The sequence below is a fragment of the Hippichthys cyanospilos genome, chromosome 20, assembly GCF_059441005.1.
Source record: "Hippichthys cyanospilos isolate Australia breed blue-spotted pipefish chromosome 20, RoL_Hcya_1.0, whole genome shotgun sequence".
Taxonomy (NCBI): Eukaryota; Metazoa; Chordata; class Actinopteri; order Syngnathiformes; family Syngnathidae; genus Hippichthys; species Hippichthys cyanospilos.
In genome coordinates, this window is record NC_142388.1 from 9,342,613 (window position 1) to 9,356,224 (window position 13,612).

Consider the following 13,612-nt stretch of genomic DNA (forward strand, 5'->3'; position numbering starts at 1 on the left):
CATTTGAGATAGGAGTGTTTTGAATTGTGAACATGGTCAAAATCAACTCTTATTTCAAGGCACCACTGTATTATCTTTTTCGTCTTTGGTCATAGTCCCTGCATTATAGTGCAGAAAGAACTGGTTTTGACCAAACATCGTGCCTGGACTCAGTAGTGAGTTGAAGTTAAAATATAAAAGCTGTTTCCTGCTCATGGCTGCCGTTTTCCTGTGTGGGAAGGAAGGATGTCGGGAGGAAGCCTCCTTTTTGCGCTGTTTATTTTTTAACCGCTCTCTTTCGGCGTGCGTGCGGTGGAAACGGCAGGTACGGAGAATTTTCTCAAACAGCTGCTTGGATTCTCACTCGACGGGGCCGAGCTCCGCCTTATGTAACCAGCCGTGTGTGTGTGTGCGTGCACTTGTCTGGGCGTGTGTGTATGCTCCACCTCAGTCCAAGCAGCCGTCCCAGCTCGCAGCGCCTTTTTTTTTTTTTTTTTGCGCAGGAATTTCCCCGCTGCTTTCAAGACTTGGCCGGTTGGAATTTTTGTGTTTTGTCAGGTGTTTGAGCGCTTAAATGCTGCTTTTTAAGTGGGAAGAGCTCACCGGCGCACGTTAGCAAGCAAAGACGCGTTTTGTGTGTGAAGCGGTGTGGACCGGGACATGTGGTTCTCCGTGGTGGGCAGGAAAGACCAGGTAAGGTTTGTTGTCACGGAATGCAGGAAAAGATGGGTTGAATTTCACAGGAGGTTGCGAAGGTAGAAAGTGTTTTTAAGGCGCGGATGTCGGTAACGCTTGTTGGGAGATGGAAGCTTTGATGGCCTTCTGCTTTGTTGCTTTGATCCGTTTGCTTTGAGCGCCGCCCGGCCAATGATTACACTCGTACTCACTATTGATCCAGTTACTGGTATACTTTTACAACAAGAAGAGGAATAAACCGGTTATCGGCCAGAGCCGATATTTGCCATTTGGATCAATATTGACAGCTGACTCTTTAAAAATAAAACTCAAGGCAGATAATTACTATGGTCAGGAAATTATATACTTTATTTTGGACCGGCATATAAGCCGCACCAGCAAATTGATTTATTCATTGAACATGTTATTAACATATGAACACAAATTTAATCAAAATAAGCACAACCTCAAGAAAAGTTCAATACATAGTAATTACTATAAGTATAGTTATATGTTCAAAGGAGTTGGAAGAAGTTCGCAACTTCTTTGTAGCAATGTATTTTTTTAACATCTTTTCCACAAGAGTTCTTACCAATGAAGAACTTTTGCATATGTTAACATATACCAAAGAGAAATACCTGGCACAATCGAAAATGCTAACGAGCTAAATGCAAACCTTGAAGCACGATATAACATGATGAAGATAAGAACTAACATTAGTTAGCATAGTCACAAGTTGTTAGATCAACAAACACATTTTGGGTGCATTATCATAACTGACAACATTCATACAAAAAAAAAGGACAACTTAGAGAGACTCGTGGGACACATTTCACAGAGATAAAACAATGTGTGGGTCAGAACAGAAGCCACACCGTCCTTCCTCAATACAAAATGTAATATCAACAGCGGCCAGAGGCGGCGCTTTCACATGCAGTACACTCTTTTTCAATACGAAGGAAATCTTGTTTTGCTGAACGGATAGGAAGCACCAATAGTTTGAAGTCTTGCTCGTGTGTTTGTTTGTTTGCCCGAAGGAATGCTAGCTAACACAACTGGAACAATGGCTTGGAGGGGGAAAAAAAAACTCTTCCCCCAAACCCCTTGTGGACAGCAACAATGGGGGGATGTCTGATTTCCTGTCGAGGAAAAATTGATGCAACAACGTTTGCACATTTGCCTTTTATTTTCAGCCACACGTGTGTTCAATTATTAAAAGTAGCACTTGTATTTTTAGCGCACAGGGGCGAGGCCACTTGAAAATATTTCGGAAGAAGAAGATGCCTTCGAGCCCTGACGTTCTTGTTTGCACACGCGTGACACAATGCAAATAGGCACAGGTGCAAATTATCAGCTTGAACTCTTGCCTTGGACTTTAGCTCAAAAGCTGAGGAACACTTGTGCCAAAACGGCTCCTGTTTGCTCTGCTCCATGTCAACCCGCGTTTAGCCGCTCAAAACGCGGAATCGTTTCCGAGCAGCCCATTGCGCTCTCTTTGACTCGGATTACAGAACAAACCTGCAAGCACCAGGTTCCCCCTCGTTTATTTCTTGATTTTTTTTTTTTTTTTGTGTGTGTGTGACTTGGCGCCTTAAGAAAAATAACAAAGTGCAAGTATTTGTTTTCGTTTCAAGTCAAGCCATACAATACAGACAGCCGCATTTTTTTTCAATTCTCCTTCCGCACTCATTCAAAAGCAACGTCCGGCTGCAGGAACTTATTCGTCCTTTTAACAATACAACAAAGCTGAAATTTAAAAAAAAAAAAAATACATATTAGTGTTGTAGTCTTAGTCATTGCTAAAAACTTTGCTAAAAAGTTACAGAAGAAAACATCTTTGATGTCTCATATTATTCCTGTTGACTCTTATCAAGTCCACTTTTATTGATTCCCAGCGAGTCTGGAATCATAAACATCAAATTACATTTTTAGTATTTTTAGATTATTATGAGGTCAAGCTGATGACCAGGTGGCGGCGTGTTCACATCTTGACCACATGTGTTGTGTGTGCTCCTTCAGGGCGCTGGCCAGGAGAAACTGGGCATCTACATCAAGTCGGTGGTCAAAGGAGGCGCCGCCGACATGGTTGGTACCGCATTGACGTCGGACGCAATCGCACACACACGCTGAGCCGTTCTTTTTCCCCTGCGCGTAGGATGGGCGTCTGGCAGCTGGTGACCAGTTGCTGAGCGTGGATGGGCGCAGCCTGGTGGGCCTTTCGCAAGAGAGGTGAGACGTCCGCAGCAGACGCCTGCCTGTTACACCCATGAGGGAAATGTCTGCCTCCACCGCATGCAACACACGCGCACGCGCACACACACACCACATGTTGATGCTTTGCGGGCGCTGGAAAAAGATACACAAGTGACGTGACATGACCGCACGCCACCAAGCTCAAGTCTGGGAACCATTTGGAAATCACATCATTCCCTCGAGGAGATTTATTGCTTATTATTTCGCACGCACATTTTGGACAGACCAGACGAATATTAGCATCAGCCGGCCGTTTTAGTAAACTTAATTTCATTTGGAGTTTGAGCTATTTTTATCCATTGTGTGTGTTCTTTTTGTCACCATTGGCCCTTTGAAAAAGAATATCAACTCAAAGTAGCGGTTATCGGCCTCCTTGACTAGTAATATATTGACCCTGATTAAACATAACTGTTTATAACACACATAAAAAGATTTCCTAGGCGTCCTAATAACAAATTATGGTGGACATTATTGTCCAATAATAGAATCCCACATTTTTGCCTAAAAATATCCATTTTCAGATTTAAATACATTTTTATCTCGCAATGTTATAACCAACGCAATACTCAGAGGCATGTCTTCTTTATCCTCTGCAAAGATTGACTATTGTAATTGCAGTTTACGGAGTTATTTTGGTTGTGGAATTCTTCTTTGTTTGTATCTGCCTAAATGTATTAAACTGCCCCCAAAAATGTATTATATTGCCAAGTTGCTCCCACCTGAAGGAGCTTACCTGATAATTCCCCAACTATAAGATATACTTTTTTTCTCTAAAAAAGAAGGCCAAAAGTATGGGTACGCCCTATCAATGGTACACCATCAGTGGATAATTTGTGTGTGTCCAGGGCGGCCGAGCTGATGACCAGGACGGGATCGGTGGTGACGCTGGAGGTGGCCAAGCAGGGAGCCATTTACCACGGCCTGGCAACGCTCCTCAACCAGCCTAGCCCCATGATGCCCCGAGGTACCCGTTGCGTCCGTTTCCTTCGCCGCCAACCAGAAACGAGCGGCGATCAAACCCGGCCACTTCCTGTTTGTGCAGCCTCGGACCGCGGGCGCGAGAAAAACGGCAAAATGCGGCCCAAGAGCGAAGGCTTCGAGCTGTACAATAGCTCGGCGCAAAACGGCTCCCCGGAGAGTCCGCAGGCCGGCTGGGACGCTTATCCCGAACCTAAGAAGATGAGCGGGGAGGACCGGCTCTTGAAAAACCGCGCCGACCACCGCTCCAGTCCCAATGTGGCCAGTAAGCAGGACGACACAACATTTTCATGCAGAAAAATCCAATTGAAATGAATGAATGGATGGCCATTATTCAGCCATTGAAAATGCATAAGTTCAAACATATTTAATAATTCCACCTTTAAAAAATAATTAGAATGCCTTACATTATTAATTAATTAATATTGTCAGATTCACCAAATGCCCGCTGCTTTCATTCCATTCCAATTTGGAACTGTTCTGCTCATTCCTGACATATTTGAGCTTTTTACATACCCACAATCTCCATTTTGAAAATGGAAAGTCCACAAGAATTTCTATTGCAAAAGACCAAGTCTGCTGAACCAAGTCTCTAACATTTCAACAAATTCTCTAAGTGTTTTAGTTCAGTGTTAGCTTTACAGCTTTAAAAGGCCACAAAATGTCCAATTATCTTGATAGTTGCTTTTCTATAATCGACGTTATTTCCTCAGACCAGGGCCAGAGTCCCGCGGGCAAGCCAGTGTATCCCGCCGGTCCCGGCACCAAGATTACCTCCGTCTCCACCGGCAACCTGTGCGCTGACGTAAGTAGCTTACCGCGCCGCTTTCATCTGGCAGCCAAGCGCACCATCCTGAGGAATTCCACAAGAGCGTGAAAGTCACCCGCTGACGCCAAAAGAACTTTGATTTGGTGGAAAACTGAGCTGCTTTCTTTAGGTCACGTTAGCACTAAAAGGCGATACATAGTGTGGTTTTTTTTTTTTTTTTTTCCCTGAGCACTTTTGTAAATCATTGATTTGATTTCAGTAGCGATTTTTTTTCATTTCGTAGAGTATTTTTTTCAGGTTTATCACATGGGCTTGGATTTAAATAGACAAAAAAAAATATATGTTATTACTGTCTGTTTGTCAGGATGAGCCTTCGCCCCCACGTCCGGAGGCGTATCCCATCCCCACGCAAACCTACGCCCGGGAGTACTTCACCATCCCGGCGTCCAAGAGCCAAGACCGCGTGGTGGGCCCCGGTCAGGGATCCTCGCAGCACTGGCAGGCCATGGAGGAAAGGGAACGGCTCCCCTCTGTCGACAACATCCACAACAGCATGCAGGTGCTGCAAAATTGTCCCCGCTTCCCCCGCCTCAAAACCTTTTTGACTTCCCTTCCTCTCCCCCTTAGCGAATCAACCACTTCCAGGAGGACATGTACCCTCTGCCCGGGGTTATGCGGCCCGACGAGCGCATGCAGCAGCACTACCAGCAAGAGTACCAGCACCGAGACATGGACTACCAGAGGGGACCTCCAGGTATGGAATGGAGTAAGATCACTGTCAAAAAGACGTACTTGGATTCATGCATCTGATCCTTTGCATTTGTGGCTCTGAGTCTGTGGATTTTAGTTGAATATGCTAATTGAGATGATGTCGCGCTTCCAGGCAAAGTAAGTTGAACTGCAAGTCATCCGCGCCGCCGTTAGCCAAGTACGCATATGTCTTTTTGACAGCCATCTTTCTCCATACATCAACAGCGGACAGTTTGCAATGTGAATGTCCAATTCGTAAACTATTTTATGAAATTGGACATGTGACTCCAAATCCACATATTGTTTGAAAATCATTAGATTAACTACATAACGACAGCAATACACAAGTAAACAATAAATAATATATGTAATTCATCTTTATTTCATAATAGGATTGCATTTCAGCGTGTGTGTGTGCATCAAGACCTATTCAAAGGGAACGGTTTTTCCAAATCAGCTGTAGTGCTTCTCTTCGCCAGCAGAGGTCACTAGCCGTTACAGAAGATTCCCAAAATAACAAATAGGTCTCAAATGGCCCACAAAAGCTTTATTTGAGCATCACTAAAAATATGCATATATTATCCTTGAGATCGCTTTTGTTTGGCGTTCAGTTTGCATTCAATTCTGCCATTTTTTTTCTGCTTTACCCATGCGTGGTGCGAATGACTCGCAGATCGGCTAACTTTGTCTGACAGTTTGGCGTGACGTCAGTTTATTTGAATATTCAACTACTAATAATACCTATCAGTCCTAAGAAAACAAAACTTATATCTTATTTCAGGCGTCGGCGGAGGGGACCACTGGGTTCCTCAACAGCAGGTTTCGTCCTCCCTGGAGTCCTCCACGTCCAGCCAGGAGCACCTCAACTTCTCGGCCTCATCCACGTCGTCCGGGAAGAACCAGAAGACGGGGCCGGGCCGCTGGAAGACGCCCAACGCGCCGCACGCCGTGCCGCCGCACTCCGTTCAGCCCCCGTCTCGCTCGGACCTGCCTCCGCCTCCTCCCCCGCCGCCGGCCTCATACCCGGACGCCTACGAGCCCCACACCGAGATGCCTCTGCCGCCGCCGCCCGGCGCCATCAACTCTGCAACGGCCCAGCAAGCCGCCGACCGCAAAAAGCGCGAAGAGCAACAACGTTGGTACGAGAAGGAAAAAGCTCGACTGGAGGAGGAGAGGTATCCCGCACTTCAAAAACAATAAAATATCATCATGAATACAACTGTTTTAATTCTGAAACAATAACAAAAATATCACTAGAGCTTCACGAAGCCCTTGTGGTATTTTTTGACTCCTTTTTGTGAGTTTAATACGCTGTGGAAAACTTTTAAGTGCTTCATGAAGCTTCATTTTATTTCTTTTATTATATTTCCACATTATTCTTTTTAACCCCTGGGGGAAATTTGGACCCAACTCGGGCTTTTAGATGTTTGTGGTGTTAAGTCAAAGAAAAAGCATACACAATCACTAATCTAGCATAGATTGTTAAAACATGTTGATTTTCAATATGTTATCCCGTCCAAATGTTTGAGGTACACCCTGAAGATGTCAAATTTAGCTCATGCCGGACTCATTTATTGTGTTATTATGTGTGTGCGTGTGTGTTAAAAGTAAAAGTGTATTTTTATTTGACGATGTTATAAGCCTTCAAATTCAGCGCAGGTTGAAACATCCTTTTTTGCTTTGAAGTTGTGACGATGATGATGACTGTGGCGGCAATTCTCACAGGGAGCGAAAAAGGAGGGAGCAGGAAAGGAAGCTGGGCCAAATCCGGGCCAATCCCATTATGCCCGTCCAGCCTCACAACAACGGCGGGCCCATGGCCCCACCTCCGCCGCACCACCACCCACACCAGCAGCCGCCCCCTCCAGCCTCCATGGGCCCCCCTCACGCCTACCCGCCCACACAGCCCCCGCCGCCCCTCTCCAGACCCGAGAAACTCGCTAGCCTGCCTCGCTCGGCCGTGCCACCTGCCTCTAACCACCCAGGTAGCGCTTGCTTTTCAGGTCTTCCCAATTTCGTTATGGAAAGCAAAGTGTGAAGCCTCTCGGGATGTCCTCTGTCCCCCGAATGTGAAGACCCTGTATCTGTTGTCATCTGGTTCCTCCCTTTCAACCACGGTGCCTTGTCTTTTGGAACTGTGTTCCGTCGTGCCAGCAGGAATGGACACGGTGATCCGGGACCTACTGCCCCAGCAGCAGCCTCGCACCATCGAGCGACGGGACCTGCAGTATATCACGATCAGCAAGGAGGAGCTGACCAGCGACAGCCTCTCGCCCGACCCCTGGAAGCGGGACGCCCGCGAGAAGGCCGAGAAGCAGCAGCAGCTTCACATCGTCGACCTCCTCGACAAGGAGATCCAGGAGCTACAGGTAGGCGAAGACGTGTTTTCCGCTTTCGGTGGTGTGTTTCGTGGTAGGCGGCATCTTGTTTTTTCTTGTTTTTTTTTTTTTTGTTAGTTTTTTTTTTTTTGCAGTAAGTTGCAATTAATTTGCTCTTATTTCGAAAAGAAAACTGTAATGTTCCTTTTTTCGCTGATACCTGCAGAACCAAGTGAAATCACGCCCCCGAAGTGTCTTTATGAATCTCCAATTGAGACTCCAAATCCTGAATGAGAAATGAAGTGCTGATTTTGTTTTTGTCAGGCCAAGCCCGAACGCACAGCCGAGGAGAGCGACCGTCTGCGCAAACTGATGCTGGAGTGGCAGTTCCAGAAGCGCCTGCAGGAGTCCAAGCAGAGCGACGAAGACGAGGAAGAGGAGGACGACGAGGACGTAGACACCATGATGATCATGCAAAGGCTGGAGGCCGAGAAGAGAGCAAGGGTGAGTGCAACCAACTTTTTTTTTTTTTTTTTTTTTTGCTCCTTGGGGGTAAGACATTAAAAAAGAAAAAAAAAAAGTTGTTAACGGAGCCAAAACAAAGCCAATGAATGTGCATCCGCAACATGCTTCTGCCATCGCTTTGCCATGTTAAGCTGCTTCAACGCCATTGGCTGGAGGGCCGAGTGGGCGGGGCCGGCCGGCAGCTTGGCTGGCCGCGGTGATGTCGCGCAGGGCCTCTCGTAACTTAGCAGCTTTATTTGTCAAAATGGTGCAGGAAAATGGGGTAGCTGACAGGAAATGAAGGTTGCTGTTCACTAGCCCCTTTCACGCTGCCTTATCAAAATGCAAAAATGCTCATTTTTTATTTGCGTGAAACTCTCATTGCCACGTTTACGCTATTGAAAAATGGTAGTAAATTCAAGGGTGGACTTTGCCAGCGTGAAAGGGGCTGCTGATCCAGGTGCAGCCAATGTTTTGACTGTTCTTTATGTCCTCCCTGCCTTCTTATTTCCAGCTACCTCCTCCCACTTTTTTTTTTTGCTCACTTCCATGTTTTCCTGCACTTGACCTGCCCCCACCCCTTTCCGTCCTCCCTTTGTTCCCCTCTCACGCTGTACTCTTCTTCTTCCTCTTCTTGTTCTGCAGCAGCAGACTGCTGTCCCAGCTATCTCTGTTCTAGATTTGGTATGTTTCCTGTTAATGACCAATTCCCAGCCTCCCCGTTAACCCCGCCTCACTTCCTGTTTGCTACCTGGGGGAGGGGCCGGGCGCCCACCTGCCCCGTGTCCCGCCAGCCACCCACTCACCCATCGGGGACAGCCATTCATCATTGTGGTTGTGTGGCGGGGGGGTGCTGCTTGTTTTTTTGTTTTGTTTTTTCCACTCAAATTGCATTTGGCGTGTTGCCGTTGCAACGCTTTTGAGTGCATCGGGAGGCGCCATCCCGCATGGCTACGTCGCAGGGCATGTTTGGTGCATGACGGGCCGGGGGGTGGGAGAGGACGCCATCGTGATCGTCTGCCCGTTCATACTTATGTGTGTGCATTTATGAGTGTTGACTTGTTGGTGCATGTGTGTGTGTTAGGGTTTTGTGACCGACACAGAAATCCAATTTGCGATTTTGATGTTACCTGTTTTTGCTTGTTGAAAAAGCAATTGGCAATGATGTTCCATTTTTTTCCTTATTGGGATTGGCCTTATTTCTCCTGGCAGAGCACATTTCTTGGCAAAAAATTGTTTATGATAAGCAGATATAATAAATATAATATAAGAAAATAAGAAAAACAGTCACAAACGTAATATATTTTTTTTAATTATTAAAAATATATGAAAATGAATTTAAAAATTTGTTTTTTTTTTCTTACTGATATTGGCCTTATTTCTTCTGATTTTATTTATATATAATTATTAAAAATGAATGCAAATATATGGGTTTTTTTCTTACTGGCAATGGCCTTATTTCTCCTGACAGCACACATTTCTTTACAGAAAAAAAGATATGGTAATTAAATATGTAGCATAATGTAGTGTAATATATAATATTTAAGTAAATTGTAAAATACAGAAAATAGTCTCAAACCAAAATGATAAAAATATTTTATTAAACAAATAAAATGAAAGATGTAAATGAATAAAAATGGATGATTTGCCCAGCTCTTTGTGTGTTTGTTTGTGCGCGCGTGTATTCTGCATGCGCACGCTGCTGCCCCCTTCAGGAGTCACTTCACGCAACAAGTGGCCATAGGCTGGTTGAGTGATATTGACGTCCCTTCCCCTCTCTTTTCTTTTTGTGGGCTGGTCATCCCGACGTCCAGCTGCAAGACGAAGAGCGGCGACGCAAACAGCAGCTGGAAGAGATTCGCAAACGGGAGGCGGACGAACGAAGCAAACAAGAAGAGGAACGGCGGTGGCGGGAGGAGGAGAGAGCCAAGCGGGAGGCGGCGGAAAAGGTCAAGCCTCTTCTATATGTCTTGATTTCTTCTAAGATGGATCCATTGAGAAACTTGTGCCCACCTCAAACCCACCTCGCATTTAGCGCGATCGAATCTCCTGAGACGCAGCTTATTCATTTGCGTCCACTGTAGGGGACGTTGGGTCTCAGGAGACTGTGTCATGTGAAGTCTCTTACTCGCTTGAGGTGGGCACAAGACTTGACTTTTGAAATATGTTGCCATGACGTTACGTCGCATTCATTTGTACCAGTGTATGTGGTGAATTATGAAACGCATGTTGCCCAACCACGAGTGCCCTCAAGCCCCGCCCCCCTCCCCCCCTTCAGGTGATGCGTCATTGCTCTCACCTCCAGCATGTTTGTTGTCATTTCAGAAGTCATTCAGTCAGTTGTTTTGGGTGCTCTTAAGTTGTTATTGTTATCATTATCATCACCTGTCTGCCCGCCGCCACCCTGCCCCACACACACACACAAAGACACACACGCGTACTTACACACAACCTCACACCCCCCCATCACCGGCCACTCGCCCCCTGTCATCCATTTTCATAAAAAACCCTCGGTTTCTTCACCTCATGCAGTTTGGACATTTTTCGTCAAGATTATTACGTGCGATGACGTCAGCCGAACCGGGAGCAGATAGGCTGGCGCCCGATCCCAGGCGTCCAATCGCGGCCCTGGAGGACCGCACGTGGACTGATATCCAATAGCACAGCACCATACATACCTGGACACGCACACTGTGGGGGCAATGGTGGATGTAGGCAAGGACAAGAGCCCCAACTAGAGTCGTTGAGCTCAGTCAGAAGAATTAGTGAAGGGCCAATGAGAGGCAAGTGCCCTTATAGGGGCGTCTCCGCCGATGAAGGGATGCAACGAGTAAAGGGGGTGAGCGCTGATGAAAATGAGCCACCTTACTCCAGGATGGTTTTGATGAGAGACCCGTCCCCAGCACTTTCTAAAAACTGTTGGCTCACCCAACTTAGGTTATTCATTTGACCCACAAAACCACATTCAAAAATGTTGTTTTGTACGACATCCTCATTTTTTTTTCATCCGTTTGTTTCAGCCGGATTTTGGCTTAATGGCAATTGAGGGCCGCAAATGGACCCCGGGCCATAGTTTGGTTACATAAATAAGAAATTGCTATTATTTAACCAAGTCAGTTGTTTATAAGTCAGCAATACGCCAAAGGTGTTTTGTGAGTCGTATGACCCCATTTTGGGGGGGCTGAATGAATAAGACAAGTTGGGGGGAAATATTCCCCAAAAGTTGGGTTGCTGGTCTAGTTTTGGACCCACCGTTTTTTAAATGAGGATTGAGAAAGGTGAGAAAGGGAGGGGTCCCCGGAGAAGCGTTGAAGGTGAGGTCCCCTTAAAAAGGCAGGCCCCCCCCTCCCCCGTCCCCCGTTTTGATTTGTCGAGCTCGCGGGAGGACGCCGGAGGTGAGTGCGAAGGCGAGCGCCCGGAAGAGACGGCGGGGGCGTGACTAACGGCTTGTCGTCCCCCCCCAGAGGAGGCAGGAGGAGGAGTACTACAGCCGCCTGGAGGCGGAGCGGCGCCGGCAGCACGAGGAGGCCGAGCGCAAGCTGCTGTCGCCGGAGCCGCCGGCCGGTCTGTATCGGCCCCCGCTGCCCAAGGACTACCGGCCCCCCGCCCCGCACAACCCCACTAACACGCCCCCGCCACCCCCGCAGAGAAACACCTCCTACCTCAAAACGCAGGTGGCCTCGCCCGACACGCTCTACACGGCCAAGTTTGTGGCCTACGCCGGCGACGAGGAGGATGAGGAGGAGGGCGGCGGCGGCGGCCACTCAGGTCAGCCCAAGCTGTCGGCCGCCCGCAAGTCGTACGGCGACCTCTCGGCCCCGCCCCCGGCCGGCCGCCCCCGGCCGCCGCCCGCAGCACGCAAACCCCGCCCGCTCTCGGACGGCGTTTTCCTGTCTAGCTCCTTCCGGCCGCCCGCCGCCGCCAACAACTCCAACAGTACAGGCCCGCCCCCCCTCCCTGCCAAGCCCGGCGCCGGCCCCCCGAGAGGCGGCAAAGGTAGAAGCCGAGAAGTGACCGGCGCGAGGGGGGTGGCGCCCGCCCACCTCCCTCTCCGCCGCCCGTGCCCTTCTAGTCTACAAACTCTTCTAGCTCGTCCTCCGCCTGTTTTTTTTTTTTTTTTTTTTGTCCTCCTGTTTGTCCTTCGGCGAGCCCGCTACGCACGCAAACGATCGCCGCCGCCCACTCATTATTTTGGTCGAATTTTTACCGAACGTTTCTTCAAAATACGTTTTTACGGAGCACCTCAACGTCTCGCCCTCAGAGAAGTTCAGAAAATGAGTTGAAGATTTCTCATTTTAGTCATAGTCATCAGAATTCTCAGTTTCTCAGCATTCTCAATTGAAATTCAGAAACTGGACTTCTGAAAAGTCTCAAATTCTCAGGCGTTCGTCAGAAGTCGACGTCTGGCGGACTTCTGAGAATAATGCGACTTCTGATGTTGTTTTTGTTTATTGCTTTTTATACATGCACTATCTCTCGTTTTTTTTTTTTTTTTTTTTAATTAAGAACAGCCATTCAAAGTTTGGCAAGATCAATCAGTTGATTGAAAGTGAGGAGAAAAAGTAAATTAATTAGGGATTCCCCCCATGCGCCCCCCCCCCAAAAAAAAAAGAAAAAAAGAAATATATACGTATATATATATATATATAATCACACATTTGAGCAAAAAGTCCAGATGAAGGTTTTGCGTGTGTAGCGGGCCTGCGTGGAAATTTCCCTCCCTCTCCACCAGCCAATCAGATGGTTTCCTTTCGTGTGGGTTGTTTTTCCTCCTTCACATTTTGGGGTTTTTCCTCATCATCCTCCTGAGACCCCACCAAAACCCTCCCAGCCATCAGCCAACAACAAAAAAAACAAAACGTGATAATTGATAATGGACGCCTCCGCCTTTCGCTCTAGATTGACAATCATCCCAGCCAATCGATCAATCAATCAGTCTGTCGACCAATCATGGTACTGTTGGTGTTGTCGCTACCTGCCGCTTGGGGGCGCGTCCCTTTCTGCCCCACCCGCCCGCCCGCTTGCCTGACTGCTACGAAAGGAACGGCGGCGGCCATGATGCTTCTCTTTGTCTGCTTTGCTGCCACCTGCTGGTGGGGGGCCCACAGCGTCCCCGGTGCCTGTTAAAGGTCACTGCAGCAAGATTTTATTCATAAATTTTCAAAACGGAAACCTCAATGAATCGTATCGCGCCCGATTTTTTTTTTTTTTTTTTTTTTGATTGTATTATTAAAATAGAGGGAATTGGAATTGCACTTTTGCGCGCGTCCACGCTAGTTTGGCGACAAAGAGAAGCCCCGAGTCGCGCCGGCTGCTTTTTTGGGGCCCGCTTCGCTCGTAGTCGCGAGATCCTCCCTCCGCCCACTAACTCCACCGCTCGCCGCTT

General features: G+C 47.4%; 1 protein-coding gene across 12 annotated transcripts in view; it reads left to right on the forward strand.

The window, feature by feature from the left end:
- afdna (afadin, adherens junction formation factor a) overlaps positions 1-13,612 on the forward strand; it is a 48,859-nt gene that overhangs the window by 32,354 nt on the left and 2,893 nt on the right. For 4 of the 12 annotated variants that reach the window (XM_088402941.1, XM_088402943.1, XM_088402944.1 and 1 more), the window contains 14 exons: positions 2,674-2,739; positions 2,810-2,883; positions 3,753-3,871; positions 3,950-4,150; positions 4,599-4,690; positions 5,019-5,213; positions 5,282-5,408; positions 6,186-6,579; positions 7,130-7,389; positions 7,562-7,773; positions 8,047-8,226; positions 8,872-8,910; positions 10,041-10,175; positions 11,691-12,222. In XM_088402941.1, coding sequence (XP_088259067.1) covers positions 2,674-2,739; positions 2,810-2,883; positions 3,753-3,871; positions 3,950-4,150; positions 4,599-4,690; positions 5,019-5,213; positions 5,282-5,408; positions 6,186-6,579; positions 7,130-7,389; positions 7,562-7,773; positions 8,047-8,226; positions 8,872-8,910; positions 10,041-10,175; positions 11,691-12,222 — 2,626 coding nt within the window. The remainder of the gene's footprint in view (positions 1-2,673; positions 2,740-2,809; positions 2,884-3,752; positions 3,872-3,949; positions 4,151-4,598; positions 4,691-5,018; positions 5,214-5,281; positions 5,409-6,185; positions 6,580-7,129; positions 7,390-7,561; positions 7,774-8,046; positions 8,227-8,871; positions 8,911-10,040; positions 10,176-11,690; positions 12,223-13,612) is intronic. The other 8 variants (XM_088402949.1, XM_088402952.1, XR_015863769.1 and 5 more) reach the window with 7 other exon arrangements.